Source organism: Sebastes umbrosus, chromosome 9 (genome assembly GCF_015220745.1).
Source record: "Sebastes umbrosus isolate fSebUmb1 chromosome 9, fSebUmb1.pri, whole genome shotgun sequence".
Classification (NCBI taxonomy): Eukaryota; Metazoa; Chordata; class Actinopteri; order Perciformes; family Sebastidae; genus Sebastes; species Sebastes umbrosus.
Genome location: NC_051277.1, coordinates 4,618,716 through 4,646,504, shown reverse-complemented (window position 1 = coordinate 4,646,504; position 27,789 = coordinate 4,618,716). Strand labels below are relative to the sequence as shown.

Below are 27,789 nucleotides of genomic sequence, written 5' to 3'. Positions count from 1 at the left end.
CACAATGTTTTCTTAAAATAAGATTTTTAATATTACTTATTATCATAAAGATATATTTACACACTTTACAGAAATAGAAAATAAAAACACAAAGCTACGCATGAAAGGAAAAAATAAAATAAGTACTCCAAGAGCTAAAGCTTATCTTTTATAAATTAGAAACCAAAAGTTCAAATATGTACACAGTATTTCAACCATTTCTGATACACTTGTTTTATTTATTTATTTATTTATTTATGTCATTTATTTTTGCCCAGTTCAACATCAAAACAGAGACAGGGACTGTACATTTGGCCTGGTGAGTAATATGAGCACACACCATAAACAGAATATAAGTTTCAGGAGTAATACATTGTCTTTTTAAATGGTATCTGCTTGAGACCTAGTAACACTGGTGCGATGGCGTGTAAGCCTACGGACTGCGTCTCTCCTCGGATTGTTCTGACTGTCGCTGATCTCGGACACAGTGGTTACATAGATGGAGAATGTGTCGCAATCAAGGCAGGAGGGGCCTGTGCTATTCTGGGTGGAGGAAGTCTCATTTGAGTCTCCCAAGATAATGACAGATCTTTGTCATTTCCCATGGGAGATAAAATCTAGTTATCCTTTGGATTGCCCAGCCGGTGGAAATGTGTGAATGCATTGGATTGAATATCAGCCACTTGATCTTGCAGACACCCACTCTGAAGGCCAACATGATACAGTTTGATGGGCTTAGAGATTCACAAGGTAAAATCATGGAATGTGTTGCGTGCCAGCTCTGTTTCCATTTCCACAATGAGCGAAATGTTTGTGCCATTTTAAAGGAATTTTATCTGGTAGAGAACTGAGTATAGAATGATAATAGGATTAAGAAAAAAACATAAAAACCTTGTGTGATCTTTTTGTGTGTGGGTTGTGTCAATACCTATTGGGAACAGAGATCAATGTCTAAGCTAATATTTTAAAAACCTGCTGCTAGCTTATTCTCGTCTCCACCTGTTAACACAGATCTATCTCTCTGCTCATCCCCGCTCCGTACACACTCCCAGCCAAATGCATTTGGACAAAAAGAACTAAACACAAAGGGGGCAAGTTCTCAGAACAAACATTTTTCTACCAGGAAAACATGCTAACAAGTGCATAGGAACATTACTCAGGCCTTGTGATGGTCACAGAGAAGAGGAACTGGAGAGGAAACATTGAGAGGATAGGAATCGTTTCTCTTGTGTAAGCCTTGCTGGAAAAGACCATTAAGGAAAATGGTTTCGCTCCCCGAGCATAATGTATTGGTTTACCATTTCAGTTTGAGCCTGGACGTGCTTGTCCTTCCACACCACAAGGCCCATTAACCTGATGTGCAGGGGAGGGCTGTGGGCGATGATCTACAAGAAAAGAACGCCTGAAAGCTTTCACGTGTCCACGACATATTGTGCTGCAGACTACTTTTCTATTTTGTTACATCCACAAAAGATACAGCTTTTCACACTGTATTCAAAAAGTAAGCTTTGGACAACCAGCTAGACAAGAATCAGACAAAAAAATTGTCACAATACACTGGAAAACCATTCCATACCAAGAGACTCTTGTTTTCAGGGTGTATTTTTCCAGCAGCATTAATGGAATTGCAAAAGTGCAGCCTTTGCGAAACCCATACAGAGAAGTCTTGGAGCAAAGCCACGTCTATTTCGTTGGGACTAGTTGACACCGGAGGCTTTGGATCAGTGGGATATTTGGCTTTTGATTTTTTTTTTTGGATTCAACTGATAACCAGACCAAGATTAAAGAGAGTACTTTACATAAACATTGGTTTGCTCTGGTCTCTGAAAGGGCAGCATGGCTGGTGCAGATGGTGAGGATACATTCATGAAGAACAGTGCGGATACAGACGTTGCTCGGCTCCGTAACAATAACTTCTGAGATGGGGAAATATTGATTTGAACCCCTTGTCATGACCCAGTCTACTTCCAGCATCCAAACTGCGGCGGCTTTGAACTTCCATCCCCAGCTCATATCTTCCTACTATCTTCCCCAATAATACATGAGACATCCTGAGCAAAGCTGTCTCACTCCCGAGGAGCATTAATGAAATCTACATCTCTGTCTGGGAGGGATATGAAAAAATAATGGTGGAACTGAAATTATTACTCTTCACAGTGCCCTAAGATTTAATACATTTTTAATCAAGGTGATCTTGGCTGGGTGGATTACCACTGTGATTTTAGATGCTCTCTTAATAAAAGCTTCTCATGCTGGGACTGAGAACTGCTTTTTATTATACTATTTGCATGAGACATGGCGAGAGGGAAAAGGTGTTGGAAATCTAGCTTAACCTGCCAGTTGGTCAAAACTGACTTGAAATAGGAGTGTTTGCTGATTGAATCGCAGTGGATTGAAATCAGATTTTTCACCTAAAATCCGAATGAAAAACGAAGAAGAAGTTGCTTCGCACCACCTGATACACAACGAAAACGATTGCGTGGTGGCTGCTCTACAGGTTACAGTCCTAATATGTTACATGGTTACATACTGAATCCGCAGGGGTTTGAGGATTGGAAAAGGGGGGGAAGGGTGTGGTTTCAGTCTAAGCCAATTTAACAATGAGCTCAGACTAAGTGGCCCGGGCCAGCCTTGGGGAGATCCATCTGAGAAAGATTAACTCCAGGATTTAATGAGCGTAATGATCAAAGCCTCGACCACCTGTGCTGTGGTAGGGCCGACTAGAAAAGGCAACTGTACCCAACATAATGTAGGGAAAGGATCATGACGAGAATCTGGATACATGGCTATATTGGTGAATACATAGAGGGAGAAATATACGAAAATATGCTCATATAATATGTACTGTATGTTTGTGTTTTGTTAAATAAATGCACAAAATAGACTGCTCTAGTACAAGCCTCTATCACAGCACCCTGAGAAAAAAGACAACTACTTAAACACAGAAATAAACATAAACAGTAATATATTCCAGTATGATGGAAAGGCATAGCATTTCGTTAGTGAAAGATATCGGTCAAAGGGGTCAAACCAGCCTTTATGCTGAATATTAAAACAGCCAGAGCACTAGTGGTAGGCTGATCATGGTGGCATATTAACTGAGCTGCTTTGAAACGGTTTCTTTTTTTTTTTTTTGGTCTAATTTAACTTGTCCTCCTCGCTAACGTCGTCTCGCGTGGGATTTCCGTTTTGCAGAAATTTTAAAATGCATAATGTGTCAGTGTATCAAGACTTCAAACAAGAGGTAATGTGTTTCTCCCTAACCTTTCGTTCCTTCGTTCCTGGCAGCATTGTGGAGAAGGTTATTATTTGGCACTTCATTAAAAGGCGAGGCAGCCTGTCGGTAGAGCAGACCGCCCCTGCCAGTTAACAGTCGTGTAGAGCAGCTGCGCAGGGCAGCAGTGTGGTGAGAAGGCTGGGGGATTGGGGACAGGATTGGGATTGGGATTTGGGGTCAAAGGACTCATCCAAGGTGGGACATGTTACAGTAACCTTGAGCGCGTCAGTAAACCCCCCCCTAAGGTGTTAATGAGTTCAGAAACACCAAAATAGCTTTGGATTAAAGAATCTCCTAAATGAAGGAATTATTCTGTCACTTAAATAGATTGTTTTGACAATATGTGCTCTCTTTTCAGTCCAACTTACCTTTGCATGTGGACGTACTGTCATTAGTACAAAGCACCATTAATAATGATAATAATATGTCATTCAAATGTCTTCCATTTTAAACACCTTGAATTCCTTTTCGCAGCACACATCCAGAGTATCGTAAGTGAACTTAATATTGTCAACTATTCAAACTGACACTGCCCTTTCACATAATCAGCGCCCTCTCCCGCTAGTCAAGCCGTTAAGTGACTACACAGCAATGAAATCAGCGGCTGCAGTAACCTTGGATCTGAGAGATGGGAATAATACCACACCGTGGAGAAGTGACAGATGCTTTAAGACTCAGATTGTTTTGACCCTCTCCACCACATGTCATGCAAAGTGTGTGAGACACTCAGGGAGATCGCTATGATTGGGCTCTATTAAGCAAATGATAGGAAAATTTAAAAAATAAACACTTGGGAGAAGACAGAGATAGATAAGGAGTGAGAGTAAGAGAAAGAGAGAGACAGAGAAATAGAGTCTGATAGCTCGGGCTCCATAACCCCCCCACCCCCAACCCCCCTCCCCTGCCCCCATTTCCTCCTAGAGCTGAGGGTGAGCGGCTTGTCCTGATTTTTTGTGGACAGAGTTGCTTGAAGAACCAGCAGGTGCTATGGACATCACTCTTCAGGCTGGGCAAGCGTAGGCCCTTCGTTGCAAGGCCCCCCAAGGCAAAGGAAGAGCATAGAAATCAGAACCTGGGGGAGGGCGCTCAAAGCAGTGCCTGCAAAACAGGAAAACAACACAGAAAAAGTGCCATCAGCATTGTATAGCATAGGAGTGGAAGAAAATATTGATACACATGAGTATTGGCTCTTTGATCTTTCAGAGGTTGTAGCGGACTCAGTTTTAAAGCTAGAAGGTGAAGTGAACTGGTATCATATGAAACTAGAAAACCTGGTTTTGGTTTGGTACCAACGATGTCATATTAGCTTGTCGGGAAGGAGGTTAAATAACGCTTCAAACTTGCGCTTACTTTAGGCGAAGAAAAACTGGCATGCCCATTTTCAAAGGGGTCCCTTGACCTTGACAAACAGTGTGTGTATTTGTGCTACGTTAGCAGCTCTAGCATTGCCGGAGGCTTCGTGCTCGCCACCGCCGCACACGTAGAGTCTGCATAACTTTAGCGAGTCTGTGTCCTTTAGTGTGTGTGTGTGTTGGCGGTGAGTGTAAGTTTGTTGGTGGCGTTATAGCTGTGAACGTACAGTAGGTGTAGCAGACATTGTGTGTACAGTTTATTTGTCGGTGAATAAATGCTACGAAACTACAACTTCTCCGCTCCGCTCAAGCGAGCTGGAGAGACCGTAGCCAACTTCCTGTATCCTGCAATTCCGGCTCCGCCTCTTAAGGTGGGCTGTTAAGGTGGACCAGCTTTTCTCCTTAAAGTGACAAGCCGCTCCTCTGAGCCGCTCAGCTTTTTAATTAATTATTAACATTTCTTTTAACCGTTTTAACCGATAGCGTTAATCGGTTAAAATGCTTAATGTCGGTTAACAGTTAAACGGTGAATTATTAACATCCCTACCTCTGACCTCCAGATATGTGAATGTAAATGGGTTCTATGGGTACCCACGAGTCTCTCCTTTACAGACATGCCCACTTTATGATAATCACATGATGTTTGGGGGGCAGTATAAATGTGTTATTTTGTGTTTTCTAAAATGGTGTATTTCTGGTATGTTCTTTATACTATAACAGTTTTCCTAAAATTAGATTTAAAAAATTGCAATATATCACCTTGCTTAAAAGTATTGCAATATATTGAATCGTTAACCCAGTATCATGATATGTATTGAATCGCAAGATTCTTGCCAATACACAGCTCTAATGGGCATGTGTTTTGTTGTTTCCTAAAAATCATTTCATGCATCCTGCAGACATTTCAATTTCCTCTCTAGTAAGGATGCCCCTCAGGGAGTTTCTACCAGAGCTTCCACTGTGTTATATGTTATCTTGCACCAACTAGAAAAACACTGAAGATCTCTCTCTGACATGTTCCAACCAGATTTCACAGTCTCTGATAGAACAGTGCGGCAGGGAGTAAGAAAAACAATTGTGTATCTCGCTGTAGAAAACACAAGCACAACATTATACTACGCTCGGGGCACTGGATCATTCCCTAACAATGAGGAAATCTTTTATCTTCCCTCGCCTTTTATCTTCTCCTGTTCTGTGATAATGTCCCAAGATCTCAGATGAGTAGTGCAGTAAGCTTTGTTGCATGACAACAAGGTTCATTCATTGATAAGAGCCTTCTCTTGTTTCAGGATGGCATATTTCTGAGGTCATGTTATGCCCTGAGAACTGATGTACCGTATATCTAATCTCCATTGAGTTTTGTTTGTTGCCGTCCTTTGTGCTTTTGGGTCCACTACGGTATGATCTCAGCCCCTTGAAGTCGCTCTCCATCACAGACTGAGTGTATGGGAAGAGTCGCAGACCTGCTCTACATTGTTTTGATGAAAGACTCATTCACTGCTCTTACTCACACTCGGGGTCTCAAGAGGTTTTTCATAAATTGCCTGCGGCTTTAAATCTGTAATATCCTGCCGTCTTTTAGACTGTCACTGGCATGGCTTAGATCCAAGAGTCGTAATAGCGGATCTGAGTCTACTCAGACGCTCAAAGAGGATGACCCGGGTCGCCATCCTTCTTCTCAGAGTCGCTCACATCTGGACTGTGTAATGATGAAAAGTCAAACTTTGCCTCAGGTGTCTTAGGGAATAAAAGATGAGATGCTTTTGACACTGAAATGGGGAGATGTCGTTAAATAGCAATAGAGTAGTGGACGGACACTGTCAAGTCAATCATTGTTCTTAATCTGGACTTTAACGGCGCAGTAATTAAGTTCAGGCCAGTAATGACATATCCACATATAGTCTGACTGCCTATGAGTCTCACCAGCTCAGCTGGATATCTCCATTGAACTCTAGCTTTGATCAAACAAAATGCATCTCCAGCTGCTTCCAGAGGTGTTTTTCCCATCATCAGCTCAAAGTGAGGAAGAAAGCAGGACACACGAGGAAGAACGCAGCCTTTCAAAGCAGTTAGAAGGCTGTTGGATGGATTGATGCTAGATAAGACTTAACTCCTTCAGTCAGAATACATCATACTGATGCATTACGAACAAACTGGGACTGAACCGTGAAGAAGTTTAAAGGGCGGGTCCATCTGCGTTCTGTTTTTTTTTCAAATGGAAACAGCCACTCAGCCGTTGCAAAAAGCAGTGACGTAGGTTACCAAAGTAAGCTAATCAATAAGGTTGTGAATAATGTGAACGCTAGAAGAAGTTGAGTCAAAGTTAGCTGTGCTAAATTTGGAAATAATTGATAGGGTTGGTTCAGATTTTTAAAGTGGGGTTGTATGTAGACTCCTGCGTTCTGCGAGCTAAAATTACTGCTTTTGTGAATGTAGTCTGGTGGCTTTTGAAGAGAGCGATATAACAGCTTCAGTTCCCCGTCGGAAAGGGCTGTCTGATGGCGAGGTAAACCGGCTGTGGACGGGAGCAGCAGAAAAACGTACAGGGAACTGAAGCCATCATATCTTCCAGCCATAAGACCAGACTCCATTCACAAAAACAGTAATTTTACCTCGCAGAACACCGAAGTTGCTGGTCTACTGCTCAATCGGTCCGTTAGTTTGTTTGTGTTATTGTGTGACTGTCGGTTTAGCTTCCGTGCTGGTACTCCTGTCTGCTTCTCCAAACTGGGAACATGCCGACCGCCATCAAAGTTACTGTATGTAACGTTAATACGTTAATAAGGATGTGTGTATATATACTGTACATGTAGCAGCATCAGCATACAGAAACCTACATCAGGTCACGTGGGAAAACGTTTTTAGAAGGGCTTGGGAAAATATCATTTTGACGGTAAAACATACATACTTTGACCAAAATTAGTACGTTCGGATTTGAATACATAAGGAACACCACTGGGAAGCTCCAGAATGATATAATGGATCATTTACTCAGCGAAGGCTGGTAGCATTATTACTAAAACCATGCTAACGGACAGCCTGATTCACATTGCGGTCAGGTTGGGGTAAATTGGCATGGTATGTGAAGAAACCCTTGAACGAGGTGAACTATGAACTTAGCAAGAATGAGAGGAGCCGGAGTGGGAAGCTAACAAAAGAAAAGGAAATCTTCAGCGTGTTGTGGTTTAAGAGGTGTTTGCAGAGACGGCATTGTGACTCACTGAGCCGTTCACTTTTACAGAGCTTCACAACTTCCTGGAGCTCCCTGTATACTGTGGCCAACACACTGAAAGCTCTCACCGCTCAACTCGCAGAGAGGATTCTCACATTTTACTGGCAGACTGAGGAAAGTTGGAGGACCCATGTTGTCCTTAAAGTGCAGACTGGCCTGGCGCGATCCTTACTCATTGTTTTCACCTTTGTGCTGAGCCTCTAGAGTCCCGTATTGAAAGCAGGAGCGAGTTCAAAAGAAGTCTAACCTTTTCAAAAATACAAAAAAAGCAATAATAATCAAAAATTCGCTATAGATTGTAAAAACCTCTGCGGCTACTTTAGAGAAAAGAGCTTCCAAACTTCTATAGCTTTGATCCCTTTTCCTTAAAACTGATTAACCATGCCCTGACACTCTCTGGCTGCAGCCTCCTCTCACTACGGCTTTAATTTATGGCGACCCTCTGCAGGTCAGTGTTGTATGGTCGGCACCTCCTGCGGGGATATTGTGTCTTGTCGAGTTTCCCCGTCTCTCACAGCGTCTGGGAGAGACATCTGAATGGGTCCCGCGCTTCCTAACGCTGGGACATAATTGTACTGCTGCTGCCCTCCATTCACAGAGATGTGCTAACATTAGCAAGCAGTGTTCATTATGGCAGCTATTTTAGATTTAGTCTTAAAATGAAAATACTGATTAGGTTTAGTCTAATTTTAGTCATTTTTATCCTTCATAGTTTTAATCTAGTTTTAGTCGACAACAACTCAAAGCGTTTAAGTCCAGTTCTAGTCACGAAAAGTCATTCAATTTTAGTTTTCTCTCTTAATTTTGTCACATTTTATTTTTATTTAATCTTAGTCCTGTTTAGTCATCAGATTATATTGAACATTTGAACATATTGAACTGTTATTTTAGTCAAACTTATTTCACATACAATTTTATCATATCATTATCTGATGAAAAACACCGGTTGAATGATTCAGAACGCAGCTTGATTGCTCGTTAATGATGCACGGTTCAGTCGCACCCACCGGTTCGTTATGAGAGCCAATCACCCACCCAACATGTAAAAATATGCGCTACTCAACCACCCGAACCCGACCCGACCCGCAAACTGACAACTTTATGCATTATATAAGCACAATTGTCAGGACTGAGGTATGAGACAAGAAAGGACATAGATGGAATGTGCGCCGCGAGAGAAAGAGAGATTTTAGTAAAAGTTTATTCGTTTTTAAATGACATTTTAGTCTTGTCTAAGTCTAAGTTGTCTTAGCCTTTTTTCGTCGATGATATTGCATGCTTGATATTGTCACCGTTAGTGTTTAATGACCTCGGTGCCGTCTCGTCATCGTCTCGTCTCAGTCAAGGAAAAAATGTTTGTTGGCGAACATATTTCATCATAGTTTCCATTAATGAACTGAACACTGTTAGCAAGTACAAAGAGAGTTTTAATCTGTATAAACTGTAAATTTCATCATCTTGTTTAATTAGTTTCAGTTTGTTTTAGTTTCTCAATGAAGCTTGATCTGTTTTTTTATAGAAAGACAGAGTTTGTTTTGGTTCAGAAAAGAAAATCAAACTGTGAAAAGGTGATAAGTAAAATATTGTCTCTGATTTTGGATGAAAGAGTTTTCACACAAAGACTTGTTTTACTTGACAGCAAGTTAAACATTCCTTCACCAGAAAAGCGGTGCCGCTAGGAAACCCAACTCTACAAAGTGTTATCTTTAGAGAAAAAAAGGGGTTTCATTTACTTAATCAGCTGGAGAGAAAAGATTTTTGCTAGCTGGATTGACTCAAAGGTTAAGTTCCTAAATACAACTGTCTCCCATATGAGGAAATACATGACGTAGCCTTAAAAACACCCTCTGTCGTACTACGAAGGCATGCAAGCTGGTAGGCTAAAGTCCAATAATCTGTTAAGACATGCACTTATTTTCAGTGCCAACGATAACATCCTCGTGTTGGAGTCTGGCCGCAGTGTTTCCAGTGTTTCAGCGAGAGTTGGAGTTTCCCATTCGTCATCAAAAACATCCATTCTGCCAACAAAGTATTTCAGGACTCAACATCATATTCTTCTTAGAAATGCCTCTGTGAAATTCCTCACTAGTCAGCAGATATGATTTAATATATCGGGAAGTGCTTTTGCTCGTATTCTCTGGAGAAACAAGTAGCTCTGACTTGACAGAAAGTTGGTCCGATGCAGCAAAGACAGGCACATACTTTTTTCACGAGAATCCGCTTTTACTGGCCGTTTTATCACATGTTTGATGGCACGCTTCGCCAAACAAAACCTTACGAGCGTCTCTTCACCCCTGACTGCTGTAAACTCACCTTGCTCTAGAACGGCATGGGTCCCTTGTGGGAAAGACGTGGCCGTGGGCGTCTCCTCTTCCAGCCGGCTGGTCTGTGGCTCTGACCACCCCTCGCAGGGTTTTGCTGGACCATTTTTCTCACCGTGGCCGCCTCTTCCAGCTCTCTGCCGTGCTCCGTGGAGGCCATGGGACCTGGAGGACACACATAGAGGAGAGACCAATTAGATGACCTCTCCAGTAAATTATCTTTCACAGCCGCTTCTCACTCAGAGTATCACATTTTGATTATCGGCTAAGGACAATGTGTTGCAGTATCAGAGTGATAATGGATGACGAAACAAGAGACGTGTATAGATAAGTGTGTGTGTGTGTGTGGGCCTTTTTAAGCCCACCCAGCATTGTAGTTCATCAAGTCAGCGTGGTGGAACCGAAGAACAGCAGATAGACGAGAAACCCTTGTGCCTCATGTCTCTGTCACTCTCCCTTCAGATTACAAACACTGCACAGCACCAGACCTCGTGGAGGTGAATCCTGTCGCAGTGTTTGATCCAAGATTAGAGATGAGTTTAATAGCACCGCGTCTGTGTGAGAATGTAGGTGTGTGTGAGTACATGTGTGTGTGTGTGTTTGAGAGCGATCCCAGATGTTCTCAGTCATCTCCCAATAAGTGTAGCCTGATCCCCTTAAGCCCCTCTTTTTCCAAATGGTTTGGTCCACCTTAAGTGTCTCTATGACCTTTCAACCTATCATAAACTGAAAGACCTCCTCTTGGAGATCCGGAGATTTTTTAAAAGAATGTTTTGCAGTAATATCTTTACTTGTAATGGGATATTTAACGTTGGCGATCTTTCACACTACAGCCAGTTATTTAGTCCAATAAAATGTGAGCAAAAGCAGAGCAGGACTTTTTATTTGGGCATGTCAAAGTATTTAAATATATCGGTGACGAGTCATCATTGAATGTATTACTTATGCAGTGATTAATTTTTAATTTTTAATTTTAGATGCAGCACTGTGTCAAGTTGTTCTTGTCATAAATCAAAAGTAAACATGAATGAATGAATGAATGAATTATTTAAAATAAAGTGTGTAAGGGTTTAGAACATTATGATAGAAGTATATGATTCCCATGCTCACATGCCTCATAGGTTGTTGCAGCAATTTTTGAGTTGATACCATTTGTTACACAGATTTGCTGCTAAATTTAACAATTTTTTCTACACTCGAGAATTGATAAAAATGATTAATAATCCCTCCAAAATACCATATTAAGACACCAAGCCTTTGAGGAACACCATAGAAAAAGCTGTGATTTGGTATCAAAAACTTTTGCCAGTTTTTCCTTGCCAAAATTCAGCCCAAATTTGGAGCGTTATTTAGTCTCCTTCCTGACAAGACATGGTTGGTACCAATGGATTCCTTAGGTTTTCTAGCTTCATATGACATCTGTATCTTCACTCCACATCCTGTGGGTCTCAGAGGGTTAATGGGGTACTCCAGTGATTTAGCACTTGACTTCTGTCAAGTTTGGAGCACTCACAAGAGGCAAATTTCAGACAATCCAATTTAAGCAACACAGGCCGAGATATCCTGACCATAGTATAGGTCAAACTCCAAAAACACTAGATCCTACATTTCCCATAATGCAAATCCTTGCCTCCTAAATAACCACTTCTTCCAAACGCCACACCTCTATTTTGTAATGTAGGCATTTTGTTAAACATATTAAAAGCTGATACACACCAAACAAAGATTTTCATCTGCAAAAATTTGCACGTAAATTTATAAAAACAGATATTGTGGGTTCTCATGAATGCTTGCACAATGTGGAACATTCGTGTAGGGGGGAAATACTATTCAGACGGACCTCGATTTCAGCTGATTTCTGCCTACGGAAATATATGTTTGACCAATGAAATCCATTGTTCCAACTGAATGCGTCATTCTGTATAACAATTAGCAATGTGCTTCTGTTTGTTGCACGGAGAGTGTGGGAACAATGTGCTTTTGTTTTCGTGGCAATGGACTGTCGGACAAATGTTTTTGATTTTTCGGTCCAACGCGGATAATTCGCATCTGAACCAGTGTGCATGGTCGTCATGCAATAATTTTCACACAGATTTTACGTAGTCCCGCACTGCATTTTTGCATTGCACTGGTGAGAAACGGCTTTAAGTATTAAGACCAAGCAAAGATAACCTCGATTACAATATCAGGGTTCTTTTTTCAATTAACTCCATGGCTAAAATAGGTGGAGAACCCGCTTAGCGGTATACCTTTCTCCTTTTTTTAAAACTAACAATATGTCCTATAACCCCTTCTGCATTTCTAAGACTTCTTCAGAGCCAAACTAACCCCCTTTCCTCAAAAGAAAATACAAAACCAAGTTGGGCATTTCCCGTCGAAAAGCTGATCAACATCACTCACATGGGGTCATGACATTCCTGCCTCCTCTCCTCAGAGACACTGGCACCATTTTTAGCATTCCCAAGAGAATGACCTTCTTCTGGTTTACGAAAGGGCTCGGGTGAGGACACGGCTTAAGATAAGTCAGCCAGTCGACTGCAGACGTTTGGAAAAGCAGCAAGTGTACTGGGGACAGCAGTTGAGCAGCTTACCAAAGCCATGCTACTGTAGGTTCCCTGTTTTCATCAGCTAGTGTCTATGTGGTGGCAGAGTGGCGATACTAAAGGCTGTTATATGAACAACGTTAAAAACTGTCTGTAAAACCTGTCTACTGCATTCAAAACACTCAGACTTCTTTTATAGCCAAGATCAACTTGTGTGAATGGAGGGCAGCTCTCTTCAAGAGCAGAATTCAAAACACCATTAAGGGGAAGGCGACGTCTCTCTGCAGCCTCTCTTAATTATTGACCTTCAGCTGTGGCATATTGAAGACCTTTTCAAAAGAACAACTCTCCATAGAAAAAGAGGAATAATAGAAGTGCTTCTAGCCTTCAGGTTGAAATAATGGCGAACTGTATCACTGAGCCAGACGGCTTGCTGAATGTTTTCGATGTATATCCCTGAAATGCCAGACATCTCAAGTTCCACTTCCACACTAATCTTCTTCCGCAAGCACATTACACACTATATTTGTGGGTGAACACTGGGCTAATTCATTTGCAGCGGGGAAAGTCTGTGTTGCATATTTCCGCATCTAAAGCCCATCTTTGCCCCTAGGAGCACTAATCTGCACATTATCCTTTTGTTATTGTTCCACATACACTGTGAATGAGAGATGTTGACACATTCTGAAGCCTTTCAGCTCATTTCTTTCAAATCCAGGGGGCTGAATGTGAATACACTCTGTGTTTGAGTATTATGGAGGGGACACTGTGTCTTCTCACCCCTGAAACAGCATTTAGACGCAGAACACACAGAAACACAGGGCTGCAGTCTTCATGGTGTTGATATGCTTGAAACATAGACTGTATAAAATATGGATGCAGTCTCTGTGGGTGGCTCCGGCCATCGCCATCTTGGCAGCGACGACACAGCCTAACTCAAGACTAATCGAAAAATTGGCAAAGCTTTGATTGTCGGTGGAGCTGATACTTCAACAGCTGAGCTGTTGAAGTATCAGACTGTGAAAATGTGAATGTCTTTCACTTCCCGGCTGATAAAAAGACCAGGAGTTGCCAGATAAAACACACCAGGTAAGATAATGTTTAATTTGTGCTAGCTAGCTAGTGTTGGCGACGTTTATTGTGTGAGACGAGAGATGTAGTTCACTGAGCGGTTTCACACAAAACTAAAGGATACTACGACAAATCTACGACAGACTGCAACTTTCTTAACTTGCAAAATTATGTTTTAAATTGGCAAACATCATATGTGTGATTCATGGCGCAATTCAAACGGGATCAAAAAAATATTTGTCTCTCGCCGTTGATTACCGTTCATATTTTTCCGAAATTAGGTCCCATGGGGTCCACTGGAAGGGGCGGGACTTTGACTCTCTATTATGCCTAACTTTAAGTCTTAATATAAGTTAAAGGGGTGAGTTATATACAAATTCACCCCCGTACAGTTGTCATGAACGGGGCAATTAGCTATAGAGACCAAAACCGTTTTGTAAACATGTTTATTTATTTCTAAAATTGGCCATTTAATCATGGGAGTCTGTGGGGATTGACTTGATAATTTTGGAGCCAGCGTTGGCTTCATTTCTCAGCAGCAGAGGTTGCCACTTGACTCGAAACAAACTAGTTTGTCCGCCGTTTCATACGCCGTTTCATACGTCGTTTCGTACGACTACGTCTGATGGCAAAAGTTGTTTTAGCTGTTTCAAATGATCACGGTTGAAGGTGGAATGAAAGAAAAAATGTGGATAACGGTGCACACTTTCGGTCAGAATCTCCTCGAAGACATTCATGGTGTTGCACTCGGTTGTACACACGAAAAAGTGCAAGAAGTAATTAGGTGAAAAATGAAAAAAGAGGTCGAGAGAGAAGTTTAAATCCTGACTACTTTCTCACCACCACACACCCGACCGACTGCTGCTGCTGCATGAGGTGAGCATGAGTGTCGAATTGTGGTTATGGAAAGTTACATAACCTGTCAGATGCAAACCCGGGAAAGAAAGGGTGGTGGTAGAGGTGCGGGTTTCAGACACAGTTTGACCATCCAACAAGCACTTTGGTTAAAGCATCCTGACACCTTAAATGTCTCACAGTGATACCCGCAGTAACTACGATGCTACACATCGCCCAACTGCAGCTGATGTTTGAGCGATGGCTAGTTTAAGAGGTGGCTGCAAACGCATGCACGGAGACATACTACGCACACACATACATGTACACACACTGCAATGCAAGATGGTAAAGTAATTGTACCTCGGCTCACACAACTCATCTGCTGTTCCTCTCACAGGGTGGCTCAGGCTGTCATAACCCGGGTCCATAATGAGACAATTTAGATGTCTCCTGCCATAGCAAGCTGTCAGCCACTGCTCGGCACTGTGGTTTGAAGGGAGAACATCTTGTGATTCTCCTGACGAATCTCAACCCATCCAATCTGGCTACAGGATAGAAAAGTGTAATGAAAGCTGCTAAAAATAAGCCGGGCCCTAGTGATAACACTGGCAGTATAGATTAACTCTTGCAGCCTGCAGGGAGAGCATCTCGGCGTGACAGATATGACACACAGCAACAGCTAGCTTTGTATCTCTACCCATCTGTAGAGGAGCTCATATATAGATTGAACGTGGCAGCATCTGTTGCAAGACCTTTTGATTGCTCCATGGCAACTTTATCATTGGTTAATGCATATTTCATCTCCATAAACAAAGATATCTCCACTATCTTATTGCTCTGAAATTGCATCCAGTCTCCATAGTATCCTATTTGATCTTTTCCCGTGAGAGATTCCCATGTTTATGCTCAGCTGGTAAAACATTAAAATAGCAGGATAACACATGTCTTACAATAATAAGTGTCTTATCTCTACTTCTGATGACCTTGGAGCCCTGGGTTTGCCCTCTTTCCAACAAATCTCAACACTTCTTCCTTCACTTGGTAATTCTCTAATTAAAGTTTAATAAAGGGGGAATTTCAGGAATGCCTGCTTATTGCTAATACTCCTTAAAAAGGAGAGGGTCGAAGAGGAGAGGTGGAAGTGGTCAGGCAGAGAATAGTTGACACAGTGTCACAAACTGGCCAGTCTCCAGACTAATGATGAATAGCTGGTTGGCTGCTCCCTGATTCCCCGCCCTAGTTTCACCACCACCTCCTAAGGTGATATCTGTTATGTTGTGTTTTTCAAATGGCCGGCTCTCCGTCTTATTACGGCCCAGCGGAAAGTGGACTACTGACAGCTTATCCCTGTTGATGCTGCAGAGAGTCCATCAATGTGAGCCTGGAGAGATAAACATCTTCCAGCACTTGTCCATCCAGTCAGAGAAGAGAAATGGCTATCCTCTGGTTTAATGCCAAGTTCATCAACTGCCCTCATGGCTGGCAAGAGCAAACTGTATATCACAGCGCTGTGAGTCAATGCAGGAGCACAGACAGCATGGCAAATGAGCCAGAGCTGCTTATTAATAGTTGTAAAGCTGATTTGTGTGCATCGACTGCCAAAAAACGACCACATAACAAATGTCTGCACTTGTAAATGCAGCCACAGCATAATGGTTTTTCTGCCACTATGACACAAGAGATTGAACTGTACCAGCCTGTGAGTCTAACTGTAGCAACAAGTAAGCACACGGGGCTGAAACTGTTGCATCAAATGTAAACACGCACAGTCAAGCATGGCCACCAAAATGTAATCCTCGCTGTGTTTAATTTTCTCTGTGTCAACGCAAATTGATTTCTCCGTCCTCTTTGAATCTTATCCGTTTGTTTACTCGTCTTGCTCATCACTCACCGTCACACTGATTATGAATCAATTGCGTGCAATCTCATTGATCGCTTTTCTCGGTTGGCTGAGCGTCTCAAAAACATTTCATCTCTCCTCTGTTTCTTTGCTGTCCCTCCATCACTTATCTGACACCTCTGTGCCATAAATCTTGCTCACTGCAGTTTGTAAGGATGTATCTTGACGTGTGAACAAACAGCTGAGAGGATGGGAACGGGTCGGTACTGAAATGAGAGGAGTGATATTACTTCATATTTTGGAATCAAAAACCTCATATACTTGGAAAAGTAGTTTCTTTCACAGGTGACCGGGGTCTTTTTAAGCTTGCTACCGGCATTGTTCTACAGATGGTTGGTAGATTCACCATTTTGATCCAGACTGAAATACCTCAACAACTATTGTATGGATTGAAATACATTTTTGACTGACTTTTCCTCTAGCACCATGGTTGACTTTTGTCATGAATGAACTGTTGGATGGATTACCATGACATTTAGTACAGACCTTAATGCTCTCTGCTAAGCTAATTATATTCCTATCATCCTCAGATGTACTTTGTGTTCAGTGCTAATTAGCAAATGTTTGCATCCATTTTTTTTCTGACTGATAGCCGACCCTTGTTAACCGATTATTAACCAACAAGATTAGTGCCTTGCATGCAGGGGTGCTATGGTTGAAGTGCCTAACAAGCCGCCCAGCTGCAACAATAACCCGATGCACAATTAAATCCATCATTTATCACCACTTGCAGTGTATGCGCAAAACAAGCAATTGAGTCTGCAGTTCACCCCACCATCAATTAGGTTAGCTGCCAGGTTGTCAACTCTGTGTTAGCCTGCCGTACTCTGTCAGGGTTTTAACCAGTGTATTGAAAGCCCGGTGTAACGTTAGCAAGTGTCTGGTTGAAAGAGAGAGCGTGTGTGATGATGAGTATGAAGTTATAGCTGTGAATGTAGCAGTGCAGTGTGTGTACAGTTTATTTGTCGGTTAATGAATGCTACAACTCCTCAAGATCCAAACCAATTTTGTTAAGAGGTTAATCGTTTATACAATAATAGATAGATACTTGACGTCTGTGTATCAATACAATATTGCCACGCAAAATATTGCGATACTATGCTTTATAGATTTTTATTCCCACCCCTACTTTCAAGGTGGATCAGCTATTCACAATTGTCATTGTGAGCTTGTTAGCATGCTGATGTTAGCATTTATCTCAAAGCATGGCTGAACTCCCTATTAGCACCATGATTGGACCAAATGTGAGACTCAGTTAAAGCTTACCCTCTTTTCACAGACACGTCATATTCACATAGCATAAACACTATTTATACTAAAGCATTCCTTTTCCAATGTAATGGTGGATTGGATTTCTATTGCAAAAACAAACAAAGGACTTGCACAGTATGATAAAGGCAACAGCATTATTTGTGTCTATATGGGAGGTAGTTGTAGCTCAGTATGTGTGTGTATAATCCTTATGGGTAACAGAGCAATATTTGTGTTAGTGTGAGAGAGGAAGAATAAATACCCTGGTGTGTGTAGCCATGGTTATTACCATGACGTTGGAGGAGCAGGCCTGCTGTCTCCATCGTGTGCCTCCCCTCCTTCATTCACTAAAAGTAGCTTTAGCTAATGAATCCCTCTATAGCATGCCATTACCACAGACATACTAACCCACACAGCCAGACAGAGACATGTCACGGGAAGAGATGCTTCCCACTGCATAAGCACATTAGGGGATCAGGATTATTTAGCCATGGATGAGATGTGTTAATTGTGCCATTTACAAGCCAAACATTCTTTTAACCTAGAATAAGCCCCATCCCCGCTACAGCATCGTACTGGGGATTTGCTCGCTGCCTGATAGCGTCCCCACACATTCATCCTGCACATATGGACCGGTGCCTAACCGAGGAGGCAGTCCCTCGTTGTTCAGCTTTCACAATCCAACATCTAGTGTCGGAAATGCTGCTTATCGCATGCCTACCAGTAAGTCTGGGCCTTGGCAGAAACTGGTACCAATTGCTTGCCGACTTTCAGGCCACGTTACCATGGCAGCCACCATGAAAGGCGCTCAGTTTGGAGCAAAAAGAATGACATTGTCAGCTGAAATCGACCAGGTTCTCAATTTACAGATTTCACTGCACACAGCCTGAATCCCTGATTAGCCCTCTGACTGTGACTGTGATGTTTTTAACCTCCTCTGTGGGCCACCGCACTTCCTCTGAGTGTTCCTCTCGGGGGGGGTTTGTTTTGGTCGTGAGCACTTTCTTTTATTTCTGTCGGGGACTGTTTGATATGCAGCATTGTTGTGCTGTGATAATGCTCGGCTTGTGGCTCAGTTGAAGGCTGGCTTTGTCCAAACAAACTCCAGCGAGGAAACCAAAGTGCATGAAAAGTTGCTCCCATTACTGCAGCTTTTTAACTTAACCCCTCGTCCACCCTGCTCTGAAAACAACCCCCCACTCCCACCGAAGGTTCAGAACAAATTAAAAACAAACTGTGCAGCCCTCTAGTTTCTGGCTTTCTGCAGATGTCCCTTTGAGTCAGTCAGCTGCCTGTGAAGTGTGGCGCTATATGCTCCTGAATTAGAGAGTGTATGAAATGATGAGGTGTGAGACTGCGTGCTCTGCTATGATCAGAGCGCTGCGAGTTCAAAGGGCCGACAGCAGCATTGAGCCAGCTAATAAAGCCACTGACTCCCCTCACCACTTGACTGCCTGTTGGTTTATTCACAATCCCACTCCAGCTGAAGGGGTGAATTTGTGGCTACCAGGTTACTGCAGGTTCCAGCAAACATGAAATAACTCTTTTCATTTCACAACTTTCCTCACGGAGAGTCAAAACCGAGGGCAGGAGCAGGAGAGATGCTGGTGTTTGCTGTTTCCGTTCGCGCATGGCAGGTACAGTAGGTAGGTAAGGCTACCAACCGTTGCCCTGATCTCCAGAGATTGCATGTCAAGGGCAAAGGGATCCTCCAACCATCCGTTTCCATGGGCACGCTAATCAGATGTGAAACACAGCCGCCTCCCTCTACTGTGTCATCACTCCCCCCCCCATGCTGGGAACCTGCGTGCCTTCTCCCATTTTTAATGTGGGAGAAAGAGAGAGACGGAAAGAGGGAGAGAAACGTCACTGTGCCGGGTTCACTGCAGCTTTTAAAGCCTGAGGGGACCACGTTTCTCCCTATAGCATATACAGTACTATTAAAGGAAAGTAGCAGCAGCGTTGCATCAGACTGTGTTACCTCTCCTCACCAAACTACAAAACAATGGCTCTGACACTTAAAGCTCAACTGGATAGATTAACTCAACAAAAGATATCACTATTTATATCGTGATAAGGCAAATATATACTATATCACATGTAAAATTGATGTTTGATGCATGTGTTCCATTGTTATGCATTGCATCAGACAAAATCTTCATCTCATCTTCAAATATGTAAAGTAAAGTAACTGATATTCTCAGTTTGTAATGACATTTTCCCTGGAATTATTAGTTTTGACAGCAGAATTTTCTAAAACCATAACACAAAACAACATATCCTCATACAAAGGTTCGTATGATAAAAAAGTTATTGATCATTTTTTGTGTGTTTTCTTTTGAATGTCCTGCAACACATGTCAATTTCTAGTTAGGCAACAAATCTACTTAGAAAAAGATCGTAGTTTGGGTTAAAATAAATACGGATTTTGCGTTACATAAGTACGGAAGTTACGTGACAATACGTCAACGTTTAGGTTAAAATAACTACGTAAGTGGCTTAATTTAAGTACGGAAGTTAGGCCTATACTTGACAAATACATCAACGTTGATGTGGCGCTTTTTGACCCACACATCCACCCTGACCTCCTCTCTACACAGCATTTGTCGCTCTTTATACTTCCTGGTTTATGTATTATATACTAATTGATTTCATATTATATATATGAATTACAGTGCATTACTTTTCGTAGGTATAGCAACGAACAGTATGTGAGAACAGCCTGTGACCAAATCAACACGATGCCTCTGAAAGTAGTAGTTAAATTATAGCTCTTGTCTATAAGTACATAAATAAGCAAGTAAGGTGAAACATAAATGCTTTGTAGCACAAATAGCACTGAGATAAAAATGATAATTATAATACAGACACATTGAATTCGACTAAGTTACATTTTTCATTGTATATATATATATATAAAAGTGTGATTTAAACTGCCAGTAATTCTTGCAGTTTGGATGGTACACTTGTTTTGCTTTAACTTGTAGCAAAACTGAATATTACTATTAATGTACTGAGCATATGGTGTGCAGGAAAGAAGCACCTTTGGCAAAATGTTATGCAATGAAACCTAGTAAGCAATTCTGTCACACATATTTAGTGAAGAAATCAAATTCATGAGGATCTTTACTGACAGAGGTTCAGCTGCTCTGTGCTGCAGGTGAGCTAAAATTTAGTGTTTAGTGGCCTCACTGCGCTTACATGGTTTTCATCAGCTGTTAGGATGAACTGTTTGCCTGATGTTGGATGCATGTTTATGAATTCCACATATTGTTTTGCTGTTTTCACAAACATCTGTTCATGTTCAAGGAGGGCGAGACAGAAGGACACAGCGAGGGGCCCTCTGTCTGCGGGGAGATCCACACTATTAGTCACTGGCAGATCATTTGATTGACCAACGTTTAAAGCGTGGACCTGTACGTGTGAAATAGTCTCCCAGGGAAAGTAACATTTGTGATCAAAGACGGAGCGATTGTGATGAATAATGCATGATTTCATAAATGAATGATTTCTGTGTTGTCACAGAAGGGCCCCGGTTTCTGTGGAAGATGGAAGAGATCTTACAAATTTCAAGCATTTCAATTAAAGGCGAGAACATGAGGTGCATGACAGTTTGAAAACCACATGAGGTGCACCACAACATCCTATAATTCTCTGAGAACAAAAGTGACACACACATCCTGTTGCCTAAGGCTTGGAGTTTAGACAGTTCCCAGTGGGGGCGTCACTAAATGAACCCCAAATCTACCAAGTCCCTCTACACCATCCATAGCCCCAATCCACGCTGCCATCTTCACAGCAATGAAATCCCTTGTCTGACTTACAGAACTGCCTAACAACAGCCAGCTGTGCAGCGCTTTTAGCCATACATTATATGAAATCTCTCTGATCCATGATGGCGCCTATAGAGGCTTGACGTTAATGGCGACGATACCCTAAACCATATTTATTTGATTCACTTCTACTCCCTACATGTTTTAGCTGCTGTAAGTATGAATTTCTACCACAAATGACATCTCTAAAGCAATACACAGAAGTCATATTTTTCCATTCTGGGTTCCTACAAATTGAGCATGAAAGTAATTAAAGCACCTGCATTCCTAAAGACCGCAATATTTATTCTGTGGCCTGGCAGCCCGTTAATAAAAACGTCCACTCAGATCTTGATCAGGAATCTGATCTGCCGGGACTACCGCTGTAAATGTAACACTTAATGTTCAAAAAGAGAGTCATAAATCACTTTAATATTGGTCACTGGTGGAAAACAGAGCAGTTTTTTGGATATATCTGGCTTTAATTAAGTTGTAAGGAGCGCCCCGGGCCTGAGGATAAGGTCTGGTGATCACATGAGGTCTGGTTAACACAGGACCCCCTTCCACACACCCCACCACCCCAAACCTCCAGGTTGTGCCCTCAAAACTCAAAGGGGGGTCTGGACTACAACACACTTATACATCAGAATGGAGTCAGAATTTAATTTACAAGTAATTTAGCTGAACAGCCAAGAAGTGTCATTATCCACATATGAATTAATAAAGATGGACCAGCTGTGAGTTTTTAGAAGTAGCCGTAACTTCCTCCTCTGTGGAAAGCTTACCCAACCTCTCAGCTCCCAGATAGCCTCTCTTCCTGACCGCCCTTTTATTTTTCTGTCCCTTGGCCCGTTTTTTACTCCCCCTTTTTGCTTTTTCTTCTCCTTCACTGCATTTGCTCTCAAGGGAAGATCTAAGTGAGTAGATTTATTCATTCAAAGGGTTCTGAATTACATTACAGCAGCCCAGCAGTCACATATGCCAAAGTCTTCAACAGCTGAGCTCTCTGGGGAGTGTTAGCCCAAAGGTTAGCCTTATATCCCTACCAAATGAGTTATGATTTTTCACTAAATCTCTTCCTCAACTCCCACCCACTCCAGAGCAATTGTGAGTGCCATTCACAGAGCTTATGTTGGGTGATATTATACAGATGTGAAGTGGTTTATCACAGAGAGCCTTTTTTTAAAAATAAAAAAAGTCTCCTCATTGAAAGGTACGTAGAGCTACAAGGGGTGGGTGAAAAAGTTGATAAAGCATAGTATTGTGATATTTTATGTGGAAACATTGTATTGATACATGGACGTAAAGTATTGATTTTTTTATTATATAAACTATTAACCTCTTAACAATCCAACAGCCGCCTTCTGTCTTTCAGAGGTTGTAGCGGGCTCTTAAAGCTAGAGTGAAGATACTGGTATCATATGAAACTAGAAAACCTAAGGAATCAATTGGTACCAATCATGTCATGTTACCTTGTCGGGAAGAAATGCTAAATAACACTCCAACGTTACGCTAAATTTTGTCGAGGAAAAACTGGCATGGCCATTTTCAAAGGGGTCCCTTCACCTCTGACCTCCAGATATATGAATGAAAACTCAGAGATGACGGGAATGAAAACGGTATCTTATTAAATAAATTAGATGTTGACAAGCTTAAAAAAAGTAATAGATCGCAATAAGATCGTATCATAACTTAAGTATCGTGATGATCTCGTATCGTGGGGCCTCTGGTGATTCCCACCCCTAACAGCTACACTGACTTGCATATTATAACTAATTTTCGTAATGCTAAATATGCCTGTTAGCTGTGTAAATATCTAATGTTAGCAAAAGAAAATATAAATACATTATGTAAATATAACCCAATTTGCTTTCATCCATCCACACGACGTTCATGACACTTCCAAAACCAGGTGGTGGGGGGATGGGAAGAGAGGCGAACACGCCTTGACCACGTCCCCTTAGGCGACAGGAAGTGTACACCATCTCAAACCACTGGTGGAGCTTTGCATCTTTGTTATAGAGCATCTTTAGTCGCACCATTTAAACAGCCTAAATTTGCTACTTTGGCTGTGTTACGTAATTGTCGTGGCTCGTGAACAAGTGAAACCAGATACAAACAAACAGTTTTACTCCTTTTAAATGAGCTAAATTGATTGTATTAGTGTTAATATTGGATATTATTTAGATATACTGCAGTTTGTTGACATTTCTGTTGTTCTTTTCACTAAGTGGGAGATATTACCGCTGTCAGAAATTCCCGATATATATATATATATCCTCTTTGGCTAAACAATATGACGTGAAAATGGCAGAATATATCCACAAAATATGAAAGGGTTAGCAACCACAGTATAAATAGTAAAACAAGCTGACAAATTTATATCATCTCACATTGTGTGCTGTGTAAACGCCCACCCTATAACCCAAGCAACATGGATATTACTGTGTGGATCATAACAACAAATGCTATTTAAGAGGATAAACAAGAGACAAAGTAACAAGAGGATAACAAATCCTTCTTTACTCACTTCACAAGCACAACTCATGGAGTGTTTAGTGTGTGTGAGTGTGTGTGTGTGTGTGTGTGTGTGTGCGTGTGTGTGTGTGTGTGTTGTCTGCAGCAGATAGACTACATTGATGCTGCAGGCTGCTGGCTCTATTTCCTCCTAATGCTGCATGAAGAGGAAATCCAGGTTCCTCATGAAACGGATTTCATCTGACCCTCAGTGTGTGTGTGTGTGTGTTTTGTGGTGTGTGTGTGTGTGCGTGACATAAACCCAGCTGGTGCTCACAAGCTCCTGTGCCTCAAAAAAAAAAAGGAAAAGGCTCTGTGATTCTCCCTAATCCCGTAATAACCTTTCCACCGCTCCCCCCTTTGACACAAATGTTTGCCCACTGTTATTATGTTATGCCTGGACATCTGGAAAAGTTTAGCTGCTTTTGTTCTCTCCACGACCACCATAATCACGTCCACAGGCACAAACACCTTCTTTACATTAGAAAAACCTTATGATTTAAAGCTTCCTGGTTACGGTTGGTTTAAATCTATACGTGTTGTTAACAAAATAATTACACCTAGCTAGGCGGTGGTTTTAAGGTGCCATAATGAGTGGCTGCATGTATTGTTAGCCCTGCTCTTTTTTGCTGTACTTTGACCCGTAACATTTGTTTGAGCGTGTGAGCGATGTGGGCTACAGTACAGTATGCATGCATGATGGTGCCACAGAGCAGCCAGCCCCAACAATACATCAAAGTTTAATATGGAATAATAGCACTGCTGACAGCTCTCATAAAATCGCCCCCCTTCCTAAGCAGACGATTTCTCTGCCAGATAATGGCTCTGATCTGGGCCTCGTGCCCCGCTCACACTCACTACTGGCTCACCTGTTCAACTCAGGCCTCACAATTACACCCTCTGTGTGTGTGCGTGTGTGTCCGAGCCAGCTGCTATTGTTTTTATCCTGTGCATCCCCAGGTGACGATAGACGGGGTGTTTCCATGGCGGAGAAAAAAAATGAAGCTTTGATATCTCTGAAGAGGCTGTGACAGACACGAGAATGTCTCGAGACTGTTTATATACCGGTCTTCAGAGTTACACAGGGAGGAAGAGCGATCGGTCCTAGGGATGAATTATGGATACCACATGTCTAAAGCTGGAGCCCACTCTTGAGCCAGAGTGCTTTTCAAGGATGGGTAATTGAAGTGCGCTGCTAAAGGATGCTAATATTACATAGAGAAGGCCACAGCAGCTCTTTTAGTGTACTGAATGAATATTGTGAGTAGCATTAGGTTGTTGAGTTGAATTGCCTGTTGCACTAGGACTTCTTGCTAATATGCAAATGCATCCATAAATACAATCATGCACACTTCCCCACCCTATAGCAGTCAGATTCTGCTCTATATTCATTGCTTCCTGCACACACACACTGTCTGTGTCTCTGTGCATCTTCTTTCTCAGACACACATGTCCACACACAGATGCCTGAGAAAGAGAGAGAGAGAGAGAGAGAGAAAGCCCACTGAACTGGAAAAGCGTTTGTCTCAAGATGAAAGGCTTCACACCCACTGCCTACATGCAGAGCCTCTTCCGACACCTTCCCGCGACAGCGCATACTGTAGCAGAGGCTTGTGCTACGCAGACACACTCCAGCTAGCATCCCTCCCCACACCCATCAACGCCGCAACACACTTGCATCCCCTCCTCTCTTTTCAGTCCCTTTCTCTCTTCTTCCTCTATGTCAATGGAGCTCTGATACTACAGTAGCAGCCAGGGGGAACAGAGAGAGAGGCACATAAGCGGCATGACTTGAACAACGTTGAGAAGGATAAGCTCCCATGAAAAGCCCCGAGGCACAGCAGCCTTGTTTTCCCCATCGCTGGTGTAGCACGGTGGGCTCTCAGGCGTGGAACATGCTTAGCCACACGCAGGGCGTGAAAAACGACACTGACCATGATGCTAGATAATTGCTTCCCATTTACTCATGTGCTGAGAGCCTCAGACAAAAATAGCATGTCGCTGTAACGAATGTGCTGGGAAGCATGGGAACTGTGAGTGCTGTGGCCGTGGATCGATACACAAAGTGGACAGCATCTAGCAAGTCTACACAGCATCTTACAACCGGTCTATACAGCACCTAGCAACATATAGCGTATACAGCATTGCACAGTATATATTCCTAGGCCTATATCTTCCAAGATGTACAGCATCTCTATGCCACATCTTATATTCTCTTTATCTTATACAGCGTCTCCCACATGTATTGATATAAACACATTGTGTCTGTGTGTCTTCTGTAGTTGGTGGGTAGGTGATAATCCCAAGAATGGTCCAGACATTTACACAGGCCTAACTGTTGTTTTTTTCACACCACAATGTTACCTGCATCACATCTGCAGACTGCCCATCGGTCTCCAAACTAAAAAACCGCCCAGCCACATTTCTCAGAACCCGTTTACTCCCATGAGTAGAGACGAATATGCCCTGCCCCTGTATAATTGTCCCAAGTCAGTGTTTTTGTTCCAAAATATTAGACATTTTAGATCCACGCCGGAATTGATATCTAGTCCAACAATGGCTCCAGAGACGCAGCAGCACTTTACGGAAATTTACTGTGACAAGGAATCAAGACTGAGCCCCTCAGGAGACGATCCGTGCATCTGGGATCTGTGTTCCCCTCATCGATGCGTACAACAATTACAGTCCTCATTATCATCACCACAGGAGGTAACGCACGCATATATAGGTGCTGTGTTTGCCCTGCTGCACAATCACAGTCGTGTGATAATCATATAGCACTTTGGGTCAGGTGGAATACATCAAGCCATGAATTAATCTGCACCTTACAGAACATGTGCCATGCATATCTTACATTTCATAACAGTCACCCACAGGCATAGCTCCACACATCAACATAAACCTCTTCGTATTTCATCTCCAAGTCGTACATCAAGGTGAGGCAGGGAGGAAAATGATCAATCTAAGCTAGAAAGCACATTCAAGTTTACCATAAAAGCCATGGCAGTACAATAGCAGACAGTATAACCACTGCAGTGCAGTACTGTATACAGCCAGGTGCTGATATTCCTGCCTTTTAGAGCCCACACAAGGCTAACCATGCTGGGTAACTGATCAACTACAGATGCCTGCACGAGCACAAGGCAAACAGAGAGAGAAATAGAAAGCAGAGGGAGACGACCGGCGACGAGGCTGGCCGCTCCTGTACTCACCAGCACTGGCAGAACACAGCAGAGACACCAAGAGCACAATCACCAGCGTCAGGATCTTCACATTCATTTCTGCACTCCCCTCTGGCTCTCCGCTAGTCACTCGCTGATATACTGTAGTGGTGTGTGTGTGTGTGGATGGGAGGGGGAGAGACAGAGCAGCTGAGCGAGCAAGAAAGAGAGAGAGACTGTTTGCTCCCCTGTGAGTGTGTCAATTTGTGGGAATATGTGTGTGTGGTGGCTCCCTGACTGTGCCTGTGTATTTGTCTAAATGCGTATTTGTATATCAGTGTGTGACAGCGCCACTCCAAGACTGAAGGCACGTCTTTATCTGAGCTCTCCCACGGAGGTGTGTGTGTGTGTGTGTGTGTGTTTCTTCTTTTCTCCTTCTGTCAGAAAAAAAACGGCAGCATGAGTTCAGTGGAGCTGTGAATGTGCTGGAAGTCAGCTCGCAGGTCTGTCCGTCGGCGTGTGTGTGCGTGCATGTG

General features: G+C 42.4%; 2 protein-coding genes across 3 annotated transcripts in view; one reads left to right on the top strand and one right to left on the bottom strand.

Moving 5' to 3' along the window:
• Window positions 1–27,789, top strand: part of xpnpep2 (X-prolyl aminopeptidase (aminopeptidase P) 2, membrane-bound) — a 117,790-nt gene that overhangs the window by 10,741 nt on the left and 79,260 nt on the right. The window lies entirely within an intron of this gene.
• On the bottom strand, window positions 8–27,789 carry apln (apelin). Its single transcript, XM_037780092.1, has 3 exons — window positions 27,305–27,789; window positions 10,154–10,326; window positions 8–4,354 (listed from the first exon to the last, which is right to left on the bottom strand). The coding sequence occupies exons 1-2, from the start codon at window positions 27,369–27,371 to the stop codon at window positions 10,160–10,162; spliced, it is 234 nt and encodes a 77-aa protein (XP_037636020.1). The 5' UTR covers window positions 27,372–27,789; the 3' UTR covers window positions 8–4,354; window positions 10,154–10,159.

What these genes read in the sequence shown, in the direction of transcription:
- apln (XM_037780092.1), bottom strand. Translation starts at nt 27,371, where the DNA reads ATGAATGTGAAGATCCTGACGCTGGTGATTGTGCTCTTGGTGTCTCTG. An exon ending in GCTGTGTTCTGCCAGTGCTG is followed by an intron (nt 10,327 to 27,304) that starts GTGAGTACAGGA and finishes TGTGTCCTCCAG; the next exon opens with GTCCCATGGCCTCCACGGAG.